Source organism: Psammomys obesus, unplaced genomic scaffold (assembly GCF_907164565.1).
Source record: "Psammomys obesus unplaced genomic scaffold, mPsaObe1.curated_primary_1811, whole genome shotgun sequence".
NCBI lineage: Eukaryota > Metazoa > Chordata > Mammalia > Rodentia > Muridae > Psammomys > Psammomys obesus.
Genome location: NW_026596094.1, coordinates 112,576 through 130,305, shown reverse-complemented (window position 1 = coordinate 130,305; position 17,730 = coordinate 112,576). Strand labels below are relative to the sequence as shown.

Sequence of the window (17,730 nt, the reverse complement as noted above, 5' to 3'; positions counted from 1 at the left end):
TAAAAACTGCATAGTGTTGGCAGAGAAACAGAAAGGAGGATCGATGGAACCACATAGAAGACCCAGAAACAAACCCACACATCTATGAATACTTGATTTTTGACGAAGCCAAAACCATTCAATGGAAAAAAGACAGCATCTTCAACAAATGGTGCTGGTCCAACTGGATGTTTACATGCAGAAAAATGAAAATAGATCCATAATTATTACCCTGCACAAAACTAAACTCTAAGTGGCTCAAAGACCTCCACATAAAACCAGGCACATTAAATCGGTTAGAAGAAAAAGTACGGAAGACTCTAGAACTCGGCACAGGAGACTATTTCCTGAACAGAAGGACAACAGCACAGGCTCTAACAATAAATAAATGTGACCTCATGAAACTGAAAAGCTTCTGTAAAGCAAAAGACACTGTCATCAAAACAAAACGACAACCTACAGACTGGGAAAGGATCTTCACCAACCCTTTATCTGACAAGGGCTAATATCTAGTATATACAAAGAACACAAGAAGTTAAAAAGAAACAAATAAAGTATCCAATTAAAAAAATGGGGCATGGAGTTAAACAGAGAACTCTCTGTAGAGGACTATAGAATGGCAGAAAAATACTTAAAGAAATGGTCAGTGTCCTTAGTCATCAGAGAGATGCAAATTAAAATGACCCTGAGATTTCACCTTACACCCATCAGAATGGCTAAGATCAAAACCTCAAGTGACAACACATGCTGGAGAGAATGCAGAGAAAGGGGAACCCTCCTCCATTGCTGGTGGGAATGCAAACTTGTACAAACACTTTGGAAATCAATCTGGCGCTTTCTCAGACAAATAGAAATAGTGATTCCTCAAGATCCAGCTATACCACTCCTAGGCATATATCCAAAAGAGGATCAAGTACACAACAAGAACATTTGTTCAACCATGTTTATAGCAGCTTTATTCATAATAACCAGAACCTGGAAACAACCCAGATGCTCCTCAGTTGAGGAATGGATACAGAAATTGTGGTACTTTTACACAATGAAATACTACTCCACAATTAAAAATGAGGAAATCATGAAATTTGCAGGCAAATGGTGGGACCTAGAAACAATCATCCTGAGTGAGGTATCCCAAAAGAAGAAAGACACACATGGTATATACTCACTTATATAGACTTATAAGATAGGATAAATATATTGGAATATATACACTTATAGAAGATAAACAAGAAACGGGACTCCAGGTACGATGATCAATCCTCACTTAGAAAGGCAAATGGCATGGACATTGGATGTAGGATCAAACAAGTAACAGGACAGGAGCCTACCACAGAGGGCCTCTGAAAGACTCTACTTAGCAGTGTATCAAAGCAGATATTAGGACTCATATCCAAACCATCGGCAGAGTGCAGGAAATCATATGAAAGAAGAGGGTGTTAGTAAGACCTGGAGAGTACAGGAGTGCCACAAGGACCAAACATACCAAGGCACAGGAGTCTTTCATGAGACTGTTTCTCCAACCAAGGAACATGTATGGTTATAACCAGGAACCCCTGCTCAGATATAGCCCATGGTAGCTCAGTGTCCAAATGTGTTCTCTAATAAGGGGAACAGGAACGATTTCTGACATGAACTCAACAAGTGAGCTCTTCCACTGCCCTCCCATGAGGGAAGAGCAGCCTGGCTAGGCCACAGAAGAGGACATTGCAGCCAGTCCTGAGGAGACTTGATAAGCTAGGGGCAGATGGAGGGGGAGGAGGTCCTTCCCTTTAGTGGACATGGAATGAAGCAGGGAGGAGACGAGGGAGGGCAGGTGGGATTGGGAGAGGATGAGGGAGGGGGCTACAGCTGAGATACAAAGTAAATAACCTGTGATTAATATAAAAAATGTAAGTAATAATAAAAATTAATAAAAAAGACAGAAGGAAAGAAAAAAAAGAATGATCTTGTAAATTATGACTAATAAACAAAAAATAGCAAAAACTTTACTGTACAATAAACAACTTTCTGAATTTCAAGCAATAGTAATAGTAATTTCAGAGCAATAGTAATAAAACCTTTGTGGCATTGGCATAGAAACAAACTAGTGGATCAAAGGAATGAAACTGAAGATCCAGAAATAAACCCACACACATATGAAAACATGATTTTTTTTTTTTTACAAAGAAGACAAAACCACACAATGGAAAGAAGAAAGCAGCTTCAAAAAATGCTGCTGAACTAACTGGATGCCTGCATGTAGAAGACTGCAATTAGACCCATGTTTATCACCCTGCACAAAACTAAAGTTCAAGTGGATCAAAGATCCCAACTTCAAACCAGACACACTAAATCTGTCAGAAGAAAAAGTGGGGAAGAGCCTTGATCTCATTGGCACATTCATGAACACAATACCAACAACTCAGGAACTATAACCAACAATTAATATATAGAACCTAGTGAAACTAAAAAGCTTCTGCATGGCAAAGGACACTGTCAATAGGACTAAACAGTAGCTAACATAATGGGAAAACACTTTCACCAATCCTACATCCAAAAGAAGGCTAATATATAAAATGAATACTAAAATAAAAAAATGAAAAACCAACACACCAAATAATCAAATTAAAAATGTAATAAAGAGGCAGTCCCACTTCCCATTACTATGTAACCCACTTGGACACTGAACTGCCATGGGCTACACCTGTGCAGGGGTTCCAGGTCATCTCCACGAATAGTCCTTGGTCGGAGTATGAGTCTCTGGGAAGTTCCCTATGTTCAAATTATCTTGTTCTGTTGCTCTCCTTGTGGAGTTCCCGTCCCCTCCAGCTCTTACTATTTCCCACTTCTTAAATAAAATTCCATTCACTCTGCCCATCAGTTGGCCATCAGGCTCAGCATCTGCTTTGACAGTCTATACTGCAGAAGCTTTCAGAGGCACTCTGTGGCAGGTTTCAAGGTTGTTTCCTGTTTTGACATAATCTGATTGGCCTGCTCGTTGATCACCACCCCCTGAGGGAGGAGCAGCCTTACCAGGCCACAGTAGAGGACAATGCAGCTACTTTTGATGAGAACTGAAAGACTAAGATCAGAAAGGAGAGAAGAACCTCCCCTATCAGTGGACTTGGGGAGTGGCATGCAGGCAGAAAGGGGAGGGAGGGTGGGATCGGGAGGGGAGGAGGGAGGGGCTTATGGGGGGATACAAAATGAATAAAGTGTAATTAATAAAATAAAATAAATGTAATAAAGACAAGGAGAGCAACAGAACCAGAAAATTTGAACACTCTTCCCAGAGACTCATACTCCAACCAAGTACCAGGCATGGAGATAACCTAGAACCCCTGCACAAATGAAGCCAATGGCAGTTCAGTGTCCAAGTGGATTCTAGAGTAATGGGAACAGGATATGCCTCAGACATGAACTGATTGGCCTGCTCTTTGATCACCTGAGGGGGGAGCAGCCTTACCAGGCCACAGAAGATGACAACACAGACCTTCCTGATGAGATCTGATAAATTAAGATCAGAAGGAAGGAGAGGAGGACCTCCCCTATCAGTGGACTTGGGGAGGAGCATGTGTGAAGAAGTGGGAGGGAGGGAGAGGAGGAGGGAGGGTCTTACGGGGGGATACAAAGTGAATGAAGTGTGATTAATAAAATAAAATAAAATTTAGAAAATGGGGTATAGAAAAGAAAAAGAAGGAAATCATGAAATTTGCAGGTAAATGGTGGGACCTGGAACGGATCATCCTGAGTGAGCTGTCCCAGAAGCAGAAAGACACACGGTATACACTCACATAGACATATAACATAAGATAAACCTACTAAAATCTGTACATCTAAAGAAACTAATCAAGAGAGAGGACCCTGAGCTTTTTAGCTCAATTCCCATCCCGAAAGAAAAAGAGGATGGATATGAGAAGAAGAAGAAAATAGGAAACAACCTAGGAACCTGCCACAGAGGGCCTCTGAAAGCCTCTGCCCTGCAGACTATCAAAGCAGGCGCTGAGACTTATGGCCTACTGTTGGGCAGAGTGCATGGAATCTTATGTAAGAAGTGGGAAATAGCAAGATCTGGAGAGGACAGGAACCCCACAAGGAGAGCAACAATACCAGAAAATTTGAACACAGAGGTCTTTCCAGAGACTCATACTCAAACCAATTATCAGGCAGGGAGATAACCTAGAACCCCTGCACAGATGTAGCCCATGGCAGTTCAGTGTCTAAGTGGGTTCCATAGTAAAGGGTAGAGGGACTGCCTCTGACATAATCTGATTGGCCTGCTCTTTGATCACCTTCCCCTGAGAGGAGAGCAGCCTTACCAGGCCACAGAAGATGACAATGCAGCCACTCCTGATGAAATCTGATAGACTAAGATCAGAAGGAAGGAGAGGAGGACCTCCCCTATCAGTGGACTTGGGGTGGGGCATGCGTGAAGAAGGGGGAGGGAGGGTGGGACCAGGATATGCATGGTATATACTCACTTATAAGTGGATAGAAAATTTCTCTTCATACTATAAGCTACTGTTATTTCCCTTGGGTATCACCCAGGAGGTAGAAGAAGGTAAGTCCCTACTGCACTTCGGAAAATAGACCTGGAAGACTCAAGTGACCTTAATATGCACTCTCTGAGGACTACCTTTCATAGTACCAGGAGGCACCATACAAGCTTCCAAATGAGGAATCGTTTCTAGGGGGCTGGAGAGATGGCTCAGTGGTTAAGAGGACTGACTGCTCTTCCAAAGGACCTGGCTTCAATTCCCATGCACCCACACGGCAACTCACAACTCTTTGTAACTCCAGTTCCAGGAGAGCTAACACCCTCATACACACATACAAGCAGGCAGAACACCAATGTACATAAAACAAAAGTAAATAAATGATTAAAAAAAATCATTTCCAGTAATAATTCCTATGAACCAAAACAATGACCAGCATACATGAAAAAACTAAGGGTGGAATAATGACATACATACTCTGATTGAACTTAAAGTCCATTCAACAAGAGATAAATCGTGCCTACTACTGAAAACCTATGCAACTACCTGAGGCTAATTAATTCATGGATATTGGAGGAGAACCTACAGACACCACATTACTAAACCATATAATTTCTGACTCTATTTTATTATTGGTGTTTGTACCCACAGGTAATTGCAATTATCATTTCTCATTAAGGAAATTTTTCTTTGAAGAATATGGAGAGACTTTTACAAAAATCCCACAACTTATCAAAAGGAAAATTTCAGGAGGCTAGTCACAACTGACACACCCACAACACAAAACTCCTGCACCTAAAGCTTACAGATCATGTTGAAAGTGAGGATGGAAATATTGGATGAACCAGAGAAATAGGAACTTTTCTGTGAGATTGTGTCTGCTGTGAATGTCAGAAGCTGCACCCACACAGTTATCTAATGCTATCTAAGGTGTGTGTGTGTGTGTGTGTGTGTGTGTGTCTTAGTTAAAAATAGAAGAGACACAAGGGCAAGAAAATATAATAGCACAATAGGAAGGAAAAATGAGCTTAGTGGATATTGGCAAAGTATATGATATTTGAAAGACATTGCTTTGCTGACACTTGAGTACAGTGAGTTTATATCAACAAAGAATTTTAGGGAGCAGCAAGATTGCTCAGAAGGTAAGTCACTTGCCATCAAGCCAGATGTCAAACCTGAGTTTGATCCCTATAACTCACATGGTAGAAAGTGAATACCAATTCAGTGCTGCCCTATGACTTCCGCAAACACATGCATCTACACACACACACACACACACACACACACACACACACACACTCACTCACACACACACTCACAAACACAAATAATTAACTAAAATGTGATAAAATTTACAAGACGTTATGAAAAGAAAAGAAAAACGAGAAAAAGAACCCTGGTAAGAACGTTTGAAAGCCAAGAATCCTGACCAAACACACCTGCCAGAAGACCAGTCAAGATGACCATGGACCTTCTTCACTCTCTGTTCCCCCAGACCTAATTCTCAGGGTCGCCCTTAGCTGTGCAACAGCACACCAGATGCAGCCTCCCTTTCCCCATGGGATACTTTGGATCCCACAGGCCATCACCTCCTGCTTCCCTTCCTACCCTTGTGACTCTCTACCAGTTCCCAACTTGGGCCAAAACCCCTTGCTCAACCACTGGCATGCTGGCCAGATGAGCAGGTAGGCTGTCTGTGAACACACTCCACTCTCTCTTTTTCACTCCAATTCTCAGGGTTGCCCCTAGCACTGCAACCCTCTCCCCCAAACGCTCCTTCACCTATCCTCCAACACCAGAATTCCGTGAACACACCAGGCAGAGCAGCCCAGGAAAACAGGCAACAGACTATCTCTCTCTCTCTCTCTCTCTCTCTCTCTCTCTCTCTCTCTTTCTCTCTCTCTCTCTCTGAAAATCCAGAGAGGAAGCAGAAACCAAAGAGCATAAAACCACCCAACACAGAAAAAGCCCAGAAGGTATTGTCAACAAAATTATAGAAGAAAATTTGCCTAGCCTAAAGGGAGGTGGATATAAAGGTACAAGAAACAGGTAGAACACCAAATAGATTGGACTAGTAGAGAAATTCTCCTTGTAACATAGTAAGCATAACACTAAACATGCAAAAAATAGAAAGGATATTTTTAAAATGCAAAGGAAAAGACCAAGTAACACAGAGAAGAAGACCTATATGAGGATTAAGAATCTTCCCTAGGGGCCTCCTTGTTCTTTAGCTTCTTTGGGACTTTAAATAACTTACTTAGACTATCAGAAATTGTAAAAGCCTTTTAGATTTTGTTCTGTAAACATATAGTCATTTCAATATTTATATTTACATATTTATTAAAATAGTTTTATCATTTGTATGTTTTATTTAAATAATTTATCGTTTATTCTTATACCATTTTTATTATTAAATACCATGAAACTTCATAGTAAATAATTATTATTTTTAATCTTAGAACATTTATTATCAGTAGACTAAGGTAGGGGCTTAAGGGGAGAAGAATGAGGAGAGTGAGATTGGGAGGAGACGAGGGAAAGGGACACAGCCAGGATACAAAGGAATAAATTGCAATGAGTGATAATAAAAAAATTAAATATTATTTCATTTTAATACCGTGAAATAGTATTGCCCTTCAGAGGGGAAAGCCCAGTTCATAAGAACTGAAATCTTAACCCCTTACAGGCCCAAGCCCCACAACCAGACTGGACCTTGCCAACGACACAAAGCTAACTTTCTCTCTTTGTCCTTTCATCACAGCCTCTGAGAAAGCCTCTGATCAGTGTGTGTCTCAACAGCATGATTAAACCAAATTCAAGTGACATCCATCTACCATGGACATGCCAGGCAATATGTATCCATTGATACAATAGTGAAAGAGCTGATTTTGGAGAAGTCAATCACCTTCTAGCTGGAGTTTAAACATGCTCCGCAGGAGAGATTTAATTCTTGGTCCTTACAATCCGTGGAAAGCAAGACAGTAAGCAACATTCCCCATGCTCTGCTTCAACTCCTGACTCCATGTTATTATCATGAGTCCAGGCCTTGACTTTTCCTCATGCTACACTAATCAAGACATATATTCCAATTAAGATCCTTTCTTCCCACATTGATTTTGGTCATGACCATTATCACAGTGATGCAAAAGCTGATACAGTATATGAGGACAAATTAATTATTTCATATCTAAAAATTCAATTTTGCTGAAATATGTATCATATACATACACCCATACACATGCACACACATACACTTAAACACATACATATTGCATATATGTACAAATAAATGTCAGAGGTTAATGTAAGAGTCTTCTCAATCTCTCTCTACCTTTCTTCACTCACTGAAAATAGAGATGAATGGACTTTACTAATCTTACTGGGCAACAAGATTCTGGAATCCTCAGGTCTCTCTGCCTTCCCAGCTGTGGGATTACAAGCTTGTACCACCAGAGTTGACATCTGATGTGACTGATGGAGATCTGGACTCAGTTCTTCAGCCTTGCACAGCAAGGACTTTACCAATGGCCTATTTCCACAGGCCTAACTTTTTGTTGTTGTTGTTTTTTGTTTTTGTTTTATATAATGACTGTTGAATGTTTCTCTGTGGATATAAGGATTTCACCAATTATCTACTTCCACATGCCTGACTGATTTTTTTTTTATAATGACTGTTGAATGTTTCTCTGTGGATATAAGGATCTCACCAATGATCTATTTCCACAGGAGTGACTTATCAGTTTTTTTATAATGACTTTTGTGTGCTTGTATATATATATATATATAATATTATATATTATATATATTATAATACTTCCTGTGTTAGCTATTTTCTGATGCTGTGATAAAACACCATGATCAAAAGCAACATAAGGAAGAGTTTATTTTGGCTTAAAGTTCCAGGGGACTAGATATTCATATGGCAAGGAAGGCACAGTGGTAAGAGACCTGAGCAGGAAGCTGAGAGAGCACATCTGAACCTCTAAGAGCACACAGGAAATAAAGCATGTATGGAAGTAAGGTGAGGCGACAAAAACCCAAAACCCATTAACAGTGACATACGTCCCCCAGCAAGATTCTACATCTTAAAAGTTCCATACCCCCCACCACCAACAACACCACTAACTTGAGAACCAGGTGTTCAAATACATGAGTCTACACATGAGTCTATAGGGGAAATTTCTCATGCATTCGTGCAACTATATCTCTGTAACATTTTTAAGTTATTATCCAAACTATTAAGACCCGAGAAATGTTTATGTTAAAAGCTTTGTGTATGGTGCCTTAAAAATCTAACTAATTGCATATATCTTCCAAGTAATGTGACTTAGGAAACAACATAGGTGCCTCAGTGCTAGATTCAGGAAACAAGATGATGCAGAAGACTAGATACTCCTGACTCTGACTTGGACCCAATGGAATGATTCTTCAATCTGTGATGTTGTCAGGTTAATGCCACATTAGCTTTGGTACTAGATGATAGGAATATCCTGCTTTATTCACAGCAAAGTAACTTCATCCATTTGTGTGCATTCACAGTATTCATCGTAGTCCATGCTCATCCTTATCATACTTTTTAGTGCCTGATGACATTTATAGAATTGGCTTAAAGGCCACCTAGTGAGTGTAAAGTCTCCCTACATTCTGTGCAAGGTCATTTCCTTTTACTTTTTTATAAAACCCAAATGGCTTATTTCATTGAAGAGAATCATAATGAGAAGTGTATTGTTTGATTAGTTCGGAGTGGTCAAAGTGCTCCTGAAACAATGTCACATAGGGCACCCACAGAGCACTCCCCCATAAGCCTCTTCAGAAAAACTAGGAGGTGCAGAGTCAACACAGTGGCACATAAAAGTCTTTTAGCTGTGCTTGAATTGTTCTAGGAACTTTCTATTGACCTCAACTCCAAGAGACTCCCCTGCTTTTCAGGATGTTTTCACCAATTTGTTTGAAAAGTGTGCTGTTTGTGATTTTTGTTGTTCGCTTACCATGAAAACATTATAAAACTGCTGTCAGGTTGGGACATGGTATTGGAGGAAACTTGAATCTCTTTTACAGGAATCAGGGGCTGAATATTTGGTTCCAGAACAAACTACCTCTTATATGCCCTTTGAGGTGAAAATTGTGTTTTGTTGTGATAAGGAGTGTATTCCAGATTTTGATTTGTGAAATTAAAGCCAATGCTTGACTGGAAGATAAATACCCAGAGATGTTAACCTTTGAAGAGACAGCAACTCCAAGTAAGTGCAGAGAAGGACATCTTCTCACACTGGGAGGAGCCTCAGGAAGTTGAATCCAGAAAAGAGAGAGACCCACCTAATCACCCTCTTCCCCAGAGAAACTGTGACATCCAAGGATGCAGAGAGACAGAGTGAAGAGTAAGTGCTTTTCAGCAAGCCAGCATTACCAGAGAAGACTAGGAGACATGTAAATAACATTACTCAAGAGTTTCTTACAAAATTGTATATGGGTTAATTTCACCTAACAATAAGGGGAAATACTTAGTCAAGTAGAAATGAGTCCCACAGGGAAACATGATGACTATTTTGTCTGGTTCCACTTTATTTTTTTAAAATTTTTATTTATTTATATTAATAAAAGTTTATTCATTTCATATCGTAGCTGTAACCCCTTCCCTATTTCCCTCCCAATCCTACCCTTCCTCTCTCATCTACTCCCATTCCCTCTCTAAATAAACTGAGATGAGTGGTCCTCCTCCTTTTCCATTTGACCCTAGCTTATCAGTTCTCATCAGGACTGGCTTCATTGTACTCCTGTGTAGCCTGGTCAAGGTGATCCCCACACAGGGGGAGGTGCTCAAAGAGACAGCCACTGAGCACATGACAGAGTCAATCCCTGATCCCCTTACTAGGGAACCCACTTGGATAATGAGCTTCCATGGGCTATCTCTGAGCAGTGGTTCTGGTTATCTAGGTTATATCCATGAGTGATCCTTCATTGGATTATCAGTCTCAGAAAAGACCCATGTGCCCAGATTTTTTGGTTCTGTTGTTCTCTTTGTGGAGTTCCTGTCCTCTGCAGGTCTTAATATCTCCCACTTCTTTCATAAGATTCCCTGCAATCTGCACAAAGCTTAGTAATGAGTCTCAGCATCTGTTTTGATACACTGAGGGACGGAGTCTTTCAGAGGCCCTTTGTGGTAGGCTCCTGTACTGTTTCCTGTATTCTTCTTCTACCAATGTCCATCCCGTATGTCTTTCTCAGTGAGGATTAATCATCTTACACAGGATCCTCTTTTCGCTTGGCTTCTGTAGGTGTAGAGATTTTTTTATGTTTATACTATGTTATATATCTAATATCCTCATATAAGTGAGTATATACCGGGTATGTCATTCTGCTTCTGGGATACCTCATTCAAGATGATCTTTACTAAATCCCACCATTTGCCTGCAAATTTAATGATTTCCTTGTTTTTCATTGTTCTTAATTCCATTGTGTAAGTATAGAACAATTTCTGTATCCATTCCTCAGTTGAGGAATCTGGGTGGGTTCCAGATTCTACCTATTATGAATAAAGATGCTATTAACATGGTTGAGCAAATGTCCTTGTTGTGTACTTGAGCATATTTTGGATATATGCCTAGGAGTGATATAGCTGGATCTTGAGGAAGTGCTATTCCTAATTGTCTCAGAAGGCACCAGAATGATTAACAATGTGATTGTGCAAGTTTACATTCTCACCAGCAATGGTGGAGAATTCCCCATTCTCCACATTCTCTACAGCATGTGTTTTTACTTGAGATTTTATCTTAGCCATTCTGTTGGTTGTAAGGTGAAATCTCAGGGTTGTTTTGATTTGCATTTCCGTGATGATGAAGAATGTTGACCATTTCTTTAAGTGTTTCTCTGCCATTCTATATTCCACTACAGAGAATTCTCTGTTTAGCTTCCTACCCCAATTTTAATTGGACTACTTGATTTGTTGCTCTTTAACTTATTGAGTTCTTTATATATACTGAATATTAGACCTATGTCAGATATAGGATTGGTGAAGATCCTTTCCCAGTCTGTAGCTGTCATTTTGGTCTGACAAAACATTTTGCTCCATTGCTTTACAGAAATTTTTTAGTTTCATGAGGTCCCACTTATTTATTGCTGATCTTATAGCCTGTTCTGTTGGGATACTGTTAAAGAAGATATATCCTGTACTAATGAGTTCTAAGCTCTTCCTAAAAACCTTCTAACAGTTTTGTGTGTTTGTGTGTGTGTGTGTGTTCATTTTTACATTAAGGTTTTTGATCCACTTTGCAAACACAATTATTAACAGACCTTGAAAGAAAATTCTCCACTTGGTGTGGAATATCAAGAAACCCCAAAGAGCTAAAACAAATCTGTACAATAAAAGATCTTTTGGAGGTATCACTATTCCTTATCTCAAGCTGTAATATAGACAAACTAAATAAAAACTCTGTGATACTGGTATAGAAAAAGAATGGTGGATCAATAGAATCAAATAGAAGACAAAGAAATAAACCCACACATCTATGGGCACCTGATTTTGGACAAAGATGCCAAAACCATACATTGGTAAAAAGATAGCATTTTCATCAGTGGTGATGGTCTAACTGAATATCTACATATAGAAAAATGCAAGTAGATCCATACTTATTATCCTGCACAATACTAAAGTACAAGTGTATCGAAGTCCTCAACATAACACAAGACTCACTAAACCTGTTTGAAGAAAAAGTGCAGAACAAGAGAATCAAAAATTGTCAGCCCAGAGGTCTTTTCTGAGACTGACATTTCAACCAAGGACCATGCATATAGATAACCTAAAACCACTGCACGATGTTACCCATGGGAACTCAGTCTCCAAGTGGGTTCCCTACTTAGGGGAACAGGGGCTGACTCTGACATGAACTCAGTGGTTGGCACATTGAAACCTCCCCCTGGGAGGGGAACAGCCTTACCATGCCAGAGGGTAAATCCTGGTCAGTCCTGATGAGACCTGATAGGCTTGGGTCAGATGGAAAGGTAAGAGGTCCAACCCTATGTGTGGGCTGAGTGAAGGGTGTAGGAGGAGAAGAAGAAGAAGGGAAGGTGGGATTTGGAGGAGACAAGGAATGGAGATACAGCTGGGATACAAAGTGAATAAACTACAATAAATAAATGAAAATCAGATGCATATATGCAGAAGAAACAGACATATATAGCAAAGCATACCATATGAGTGGTTGCCCAGAGTTCCTCATCTTTTTGTATGCTGATAATACAATCCAGGTCTTTCATATTTATACAGCAATCTATTATTGCAGCAATAAACTATTATATGAAAAAAAAATTCAGAGAATCAATGAAACCAAGAGCTAGGTCCCTGAGAAAATCTACAAGATAGGCAAGTCCTTCGCCAGACTAACTAAAAGGAAGAGAGAAAATATCCAAGTTAGCAAAATCAGAAACAAAAAGGGGAACATAACAACAGACACTGAAGAAATTCAAAGATTCATTAGGTCTTATTTCAAAAGCCTATATGCCACAAAATTTAGAAATCTAAATGAAATGGACAATTTTCTTGATAAGTTTCATTGAACAAAGCTTCAGAATTCTTAATCTAAACTAATAATCTCATGATGATGCATTCTTTATAAATGATTTTTAATTCTATCCAATTTTTATACAAATTTATCGTAGCCTGTAGGCATAACAAAGAGATAGATAAAGCCACTGTGACACTGTAAACTTCACTAAAGCTTCTTGCTTTTACTATATCCTCTGAGTGCAACTCCACAACTTCTAAATCTCTTAGTTTCTCCTTTTTATCTATACACACGAATGTTATCAAATCTATGGAAGAATGGAGGCTATCTCTTAATTTTTTCTTACTGAAGGTTGAATCAATTAGTCATGCATAGCATATCTCAGGGAGAAGGAGTTAGTGTGCATGCCAAAGACTTTGTGTGGTACAAGCAGCTGGTGAGACTCTCAAGGAGGTTTGTGTTGGAGGCTGAAGGACTGTGGGAGGAGAGCTGCTATGCTGCTAACAGTAATATACTGCCAGGTCTTCAGCCTGCACACTGCTGATGGTGAGAGTGAAATCTGTCCCAGATCCACTGCCTCTGAAGCGATCAGGGACCCCAGTGTATCTATTGGATGCACCATATATTAGCAGTTTAGGAGGCTGCCCTGATTTCTGTTGGTACGAAGTTACAGAAGCTGCAGAACTGCCCACACTCTGACTGGACTTGCAGATTTGGATGATTCTGTCTCCTACAGATGTGGACATGTATTCAGAAGACTGGGTCATCAAAATGTTCCCCTCAGCACCTGCAACCAGAAATAGACAGTGAGTATACACAAATACACACAAAGAATTCCTGATACAAATGTTTGTATCAAAAATGCTTTTCTAATGGCATTGCCTGCATATGATTGGATTCCTATGGTAAATAGCTGTTTCTTTACAAATGAACTATTTTGATGATATTCTAATATTTTTTAATGTCTCACCAGACATCCAAAGGAGCAGGAATATGAAGGCCTGGGTCTGTGCCTCCATCTTGGTGCTCCAGGCTGTCTGATGCTTTTCAGTTCTCACTGCAAAGGCCTTGTTTATAAATTATGTGCAGGTGGGCTGGCTTGTAGGGACCTAAACAAAACAGTCATCAAATGAGAAAGTAAATAGCCTGGGTACTGTAGTGTGAGAGAATCCAGGTTAAATCTACAGACAAAAATATAATCAAAGCTAGGAACCAATCACTGAGGAAAAAAGTAAACATGGAAGCTCAAGGACAAACTTAGAGCTCTCAAACTGAAAATATCAAAATTCACTAGTGACGGGCTTCCAATAAAGATCAAAAATATTTAAAGCAAGTGATGTTAATAGAAATAAGACTAGAAAACCATCGATTACAATCCTGAGGAAACAATATAGTGAATAAACAACAGCAGAAAGAAACAGGAGAAGCAGAAAGAAGAAAGGAAAGAAAGAAGGGGAAAGTAGAAGGGTAGTTGAGAGAAAGGAAAGAAGAAGATGCAGAAAAAGGGAGGGAAATCTGGATTGAAAAAGGATTCAGAAATGTGGAGAGGAGAGAAAGAATGAAGCAGATAACACTTAAATAAACGTTAAAACAAAAGTTTTAGGAATACAGAGTCAAGTCAGTAGTTAACAGCATTTGATTCTCTTATAAAAGAACCACATTTGATTCCAATGAATTGTTTGATTATTCTCAGTCATCTATAATTCCAGTTATGGCACACACATGGCACACATACATACATGCATACATACATACATACATATCTAAATACATACATAGATTTTGAGATGTGATCCCTGAGCTTCTGCTCCAGCTAAAACAAGGTCTGCCACCTGCTGCCTTCATTCTGCTATCACGGATTCTAGTTCTCTGAAAGCCCTCAAGGAACCCTTTCTTAAAAAGTTGCTTTTGTACTGTTATTTATCACAATTGAAAAATAACTAGATACTTTCTTTCCTGCGCAGATAGATTTGACCCTTGACCTCCCCTGCCTCTTCCTTTTCCTCTTCCAGGGACGGTGCTTAGAGGCACTCAAAATGGTCCAGCACTTGACATACCATCATAGGCTCTCCTACAATACAGCCTCTAACAAAACTAGGCTGTCTCGAACTCCTGGTAACAGGATTGTTTACCTGTACACCAAGAAGGTTGGGAAAGCACCTAAATCTGCCTGTGGTGTGTGCCCGGGCAGACTTCGATGGGTTCGCGCTGTGAGGCCTAAAGTCCTTATGAGACTGTCAAAGACAAAGAAGCATGTCAGCAGGGCCTACAGTGGTTCCACGTGTGCCAAGTGTGTACGCGACAGGATCAAGCGGGCTTTCCTTATTGAGGAGCAGAAAATTGTTGTGAAAGTGTTGAAGGCACAAGCACAGAGTCAGAAAGCAAAAAAAAAAAAAAAACATGGAGCTTTTTTAAGTAATAAAAAAAAAGAAAGAAAAATAACTAATAAAAAGGGAGAATCCATCAAGAATATATTAGAACTGTAAGAAGACACACAAAATACATTAACAGTTTTATCTGGTCTACAATACCGTCTTGCTCTCCTGTATCCATGGCCTCCAAAAGCATTTGATCAAATTGTTTTTAGAGCATACATAGATGGCATTAGTTAACATATTGTTTACATGGATTTTCACTTTCTAAATGTTAAATTTACTCATAAATATGAGATAAAAACCTGGAAGGGAAAGTATATCAAGACACAGTCATACTTCTTTAGTATAGAGTGAAGTTTCAGGGACTCTACATTTGAAAGCAGATTGGGAGAATTCAAAGTGGTATGTGACTCGTGAGGAAGAGGGAGAGGTAGACATATGGCTTAGAAAAAATATTATTACATGTACCCTATCATTTACAAATTTTGTATTTTAAACATAAGTATATAAACATGAACACAACTGTAGTGGGTATATAGAAGGGGGACTAGGTGACAGAAATAAATTTGTAGTAATTGAAACATGGAAAAGAGAGAAAGAGGATAGTAAAGGGTGTGTCTTATTAAGGATTATAATGGCTATGATAAAATATCATAACCAAAACCTACATAAAAAGATGGGAAATTTTATTCTCCTTACATTTCCAGGTAACTGTCCATCATGAGAGCTGGGATTCACACAGAGAAAAGAAGCCAGAGGCAGAAGCTGAGCACGGGCTATGGAGGAGTGCTGCTTAATGGATTCCTCCTCATGGCTTGCTCAGTTTGCTTTCTTGGGAAAGCCAGGGTCACCATCATTGGTTGACATCACCTACAATGCACTGCATCCTCCCCCATCCACTAGTAACTGAGAAAACTCCCTACAGACTTACCAATGCCCAGTGGTACGAAGGCTTTTTCTCTATTAAAGTTGATCCTTCTCAAATGATAACAGTTTGTTTCAATTTGTCATAAAATCTCATCAGCATTGGGTATAAATATGATTTTATAACATGATCTTGTAAGTAGATTGCTTTTATATAATCCAACATTATGAATAATGTGTATATTCCAGTACAGTTAATTTTTCATCAGCAACAGGATAAGGAGCAGGGTGAGTAGTCAGGTGCTTTCTAAGTTTCTGCTGCTGCCCTTGTGTTTTCTGTCCATATGCAGAATACATGGAGACTGTATTTGGAGAGGTAAATGTGCATCGCTTTCAATGTTTCCTTACTAACAATCACCAAAATTCTTTATGTATTCCTGACTAGCTCAATTTTACATTTATGTAACATAATTCACCATGATTTCTATAAGTACTTTCATTTTTACTGAATTACTAGGACAGGAACTATTTTTTTTATTTTTAATTATACATTATTTACTTTGTATCCACCCTCTAGTTCCCTCCCTCCTCCCCTCCCAATCCCTTCCTTTCTCCCCCTTCTCCACACACTCCCCTCCCCAAATCCATTGGTAGGGAGGGCTTCTTTTTCTTCCTGCTGATCCTAGTCTGTTAGGTCTCATCAGAAGTGGCTGCATTGTCTTCCTCTGTGGCCTGTTAAGGCTGCTCCCCCCTCAGGGGGAGGTGATCAAAGAGCAGGCTAATCAGTTCATGTCAGAAGCAGTCCCTGTTCCCATTACTATGGAACCCACTTGGACACTAAACTGCCATGGACTACCTCTGTGCAGGGATTCTAGGTTGTCTCCATGCATGGTACTTGGTTGGAGTATGAGTCTCAGGAAAGACCCCTGTGCTCAAATTTTTTGGTTCTGCTACTCACCTTGTGAACCTCCTATCCTCCAGATTTTACTATTATTTCCCAGTTCTTTCATAAGATTCCCTTCATTCTTCCCAAAGATTGGTCATAAGTCTAAAAGTCTGCTTTGATAGTCTGCAGGACAGAGCCTTTCAGAGGCCCTCTGTGGGAGGATCCTAACTTGTTTCACATTTTCTTCTTCTTATGGTATCCATCCTCTTTGCCTATCAGAGTGGGGATTGAGCATTTTAATCAAAGTCCTCCCTCTTGATTAGTTTCTTTAGATGTACAGATTTTAGTAGATTTATCCTATATTAGATGTCTATACCATGTGTGTCTATCTGCTTCTGGGATAGCTCACTCAGGATGATCCTTTCCAGATCCCACCATTTACCTGAAAATTTCATGATTTCAGTGTTTTTCATTACTGAGTAATATTCCATTGCGTGGATGTACCAAAATTTCTGTATCCATTCTTCAGTTGAGGGGCATCTGGGTTGTTTCTAGCTTCTGGCTATTACAAATAAAGCTGCTACAAATATGGTTGAGCAAATATCCTTTTTGTGTACTTGAGCTTCTTTTGGATATATGCCTAAGAGTGG

The 17,730-nt window shown here is 39.6% G+C and overlaps 1 protein-coding gene and 1 gene segment (V, D, J or C); one reads left to right on the top strand and one right to left on the bottom strand.

Moving 5' to 3' along the window:
- Positions 1-13,455: 13,455 nt before the first annotated feature.
- On the bottom strand, positions 13,456-13,974 carry LOC129691841 (immunoglobulin kappa chain variable 6-17-like). The segment is given in 2 exon segments: positions 13,456-13,742; positions 13,926-13,974. Coding segments are annotated over 2 exon segments (336 nt in total).
- A 1,017-nt stretch (positions 13,975-14,991) lies between these two features.
- Positions 14,992-15,342, top strand: LOC129691846 (60S ribosomal protein L34-like; the record flags this gene model as incomplete). Its single annotated transcript, XM_055628030.1, has 1 exon — positions 14,992-15,342. A coding segment is annotated over exon 1 (351 nt), but the record flags the coding sequence as incomplete, so codon positions are not given.
- Positions 15,343-17,730: the final 2,388 nt, after the last annotated feature.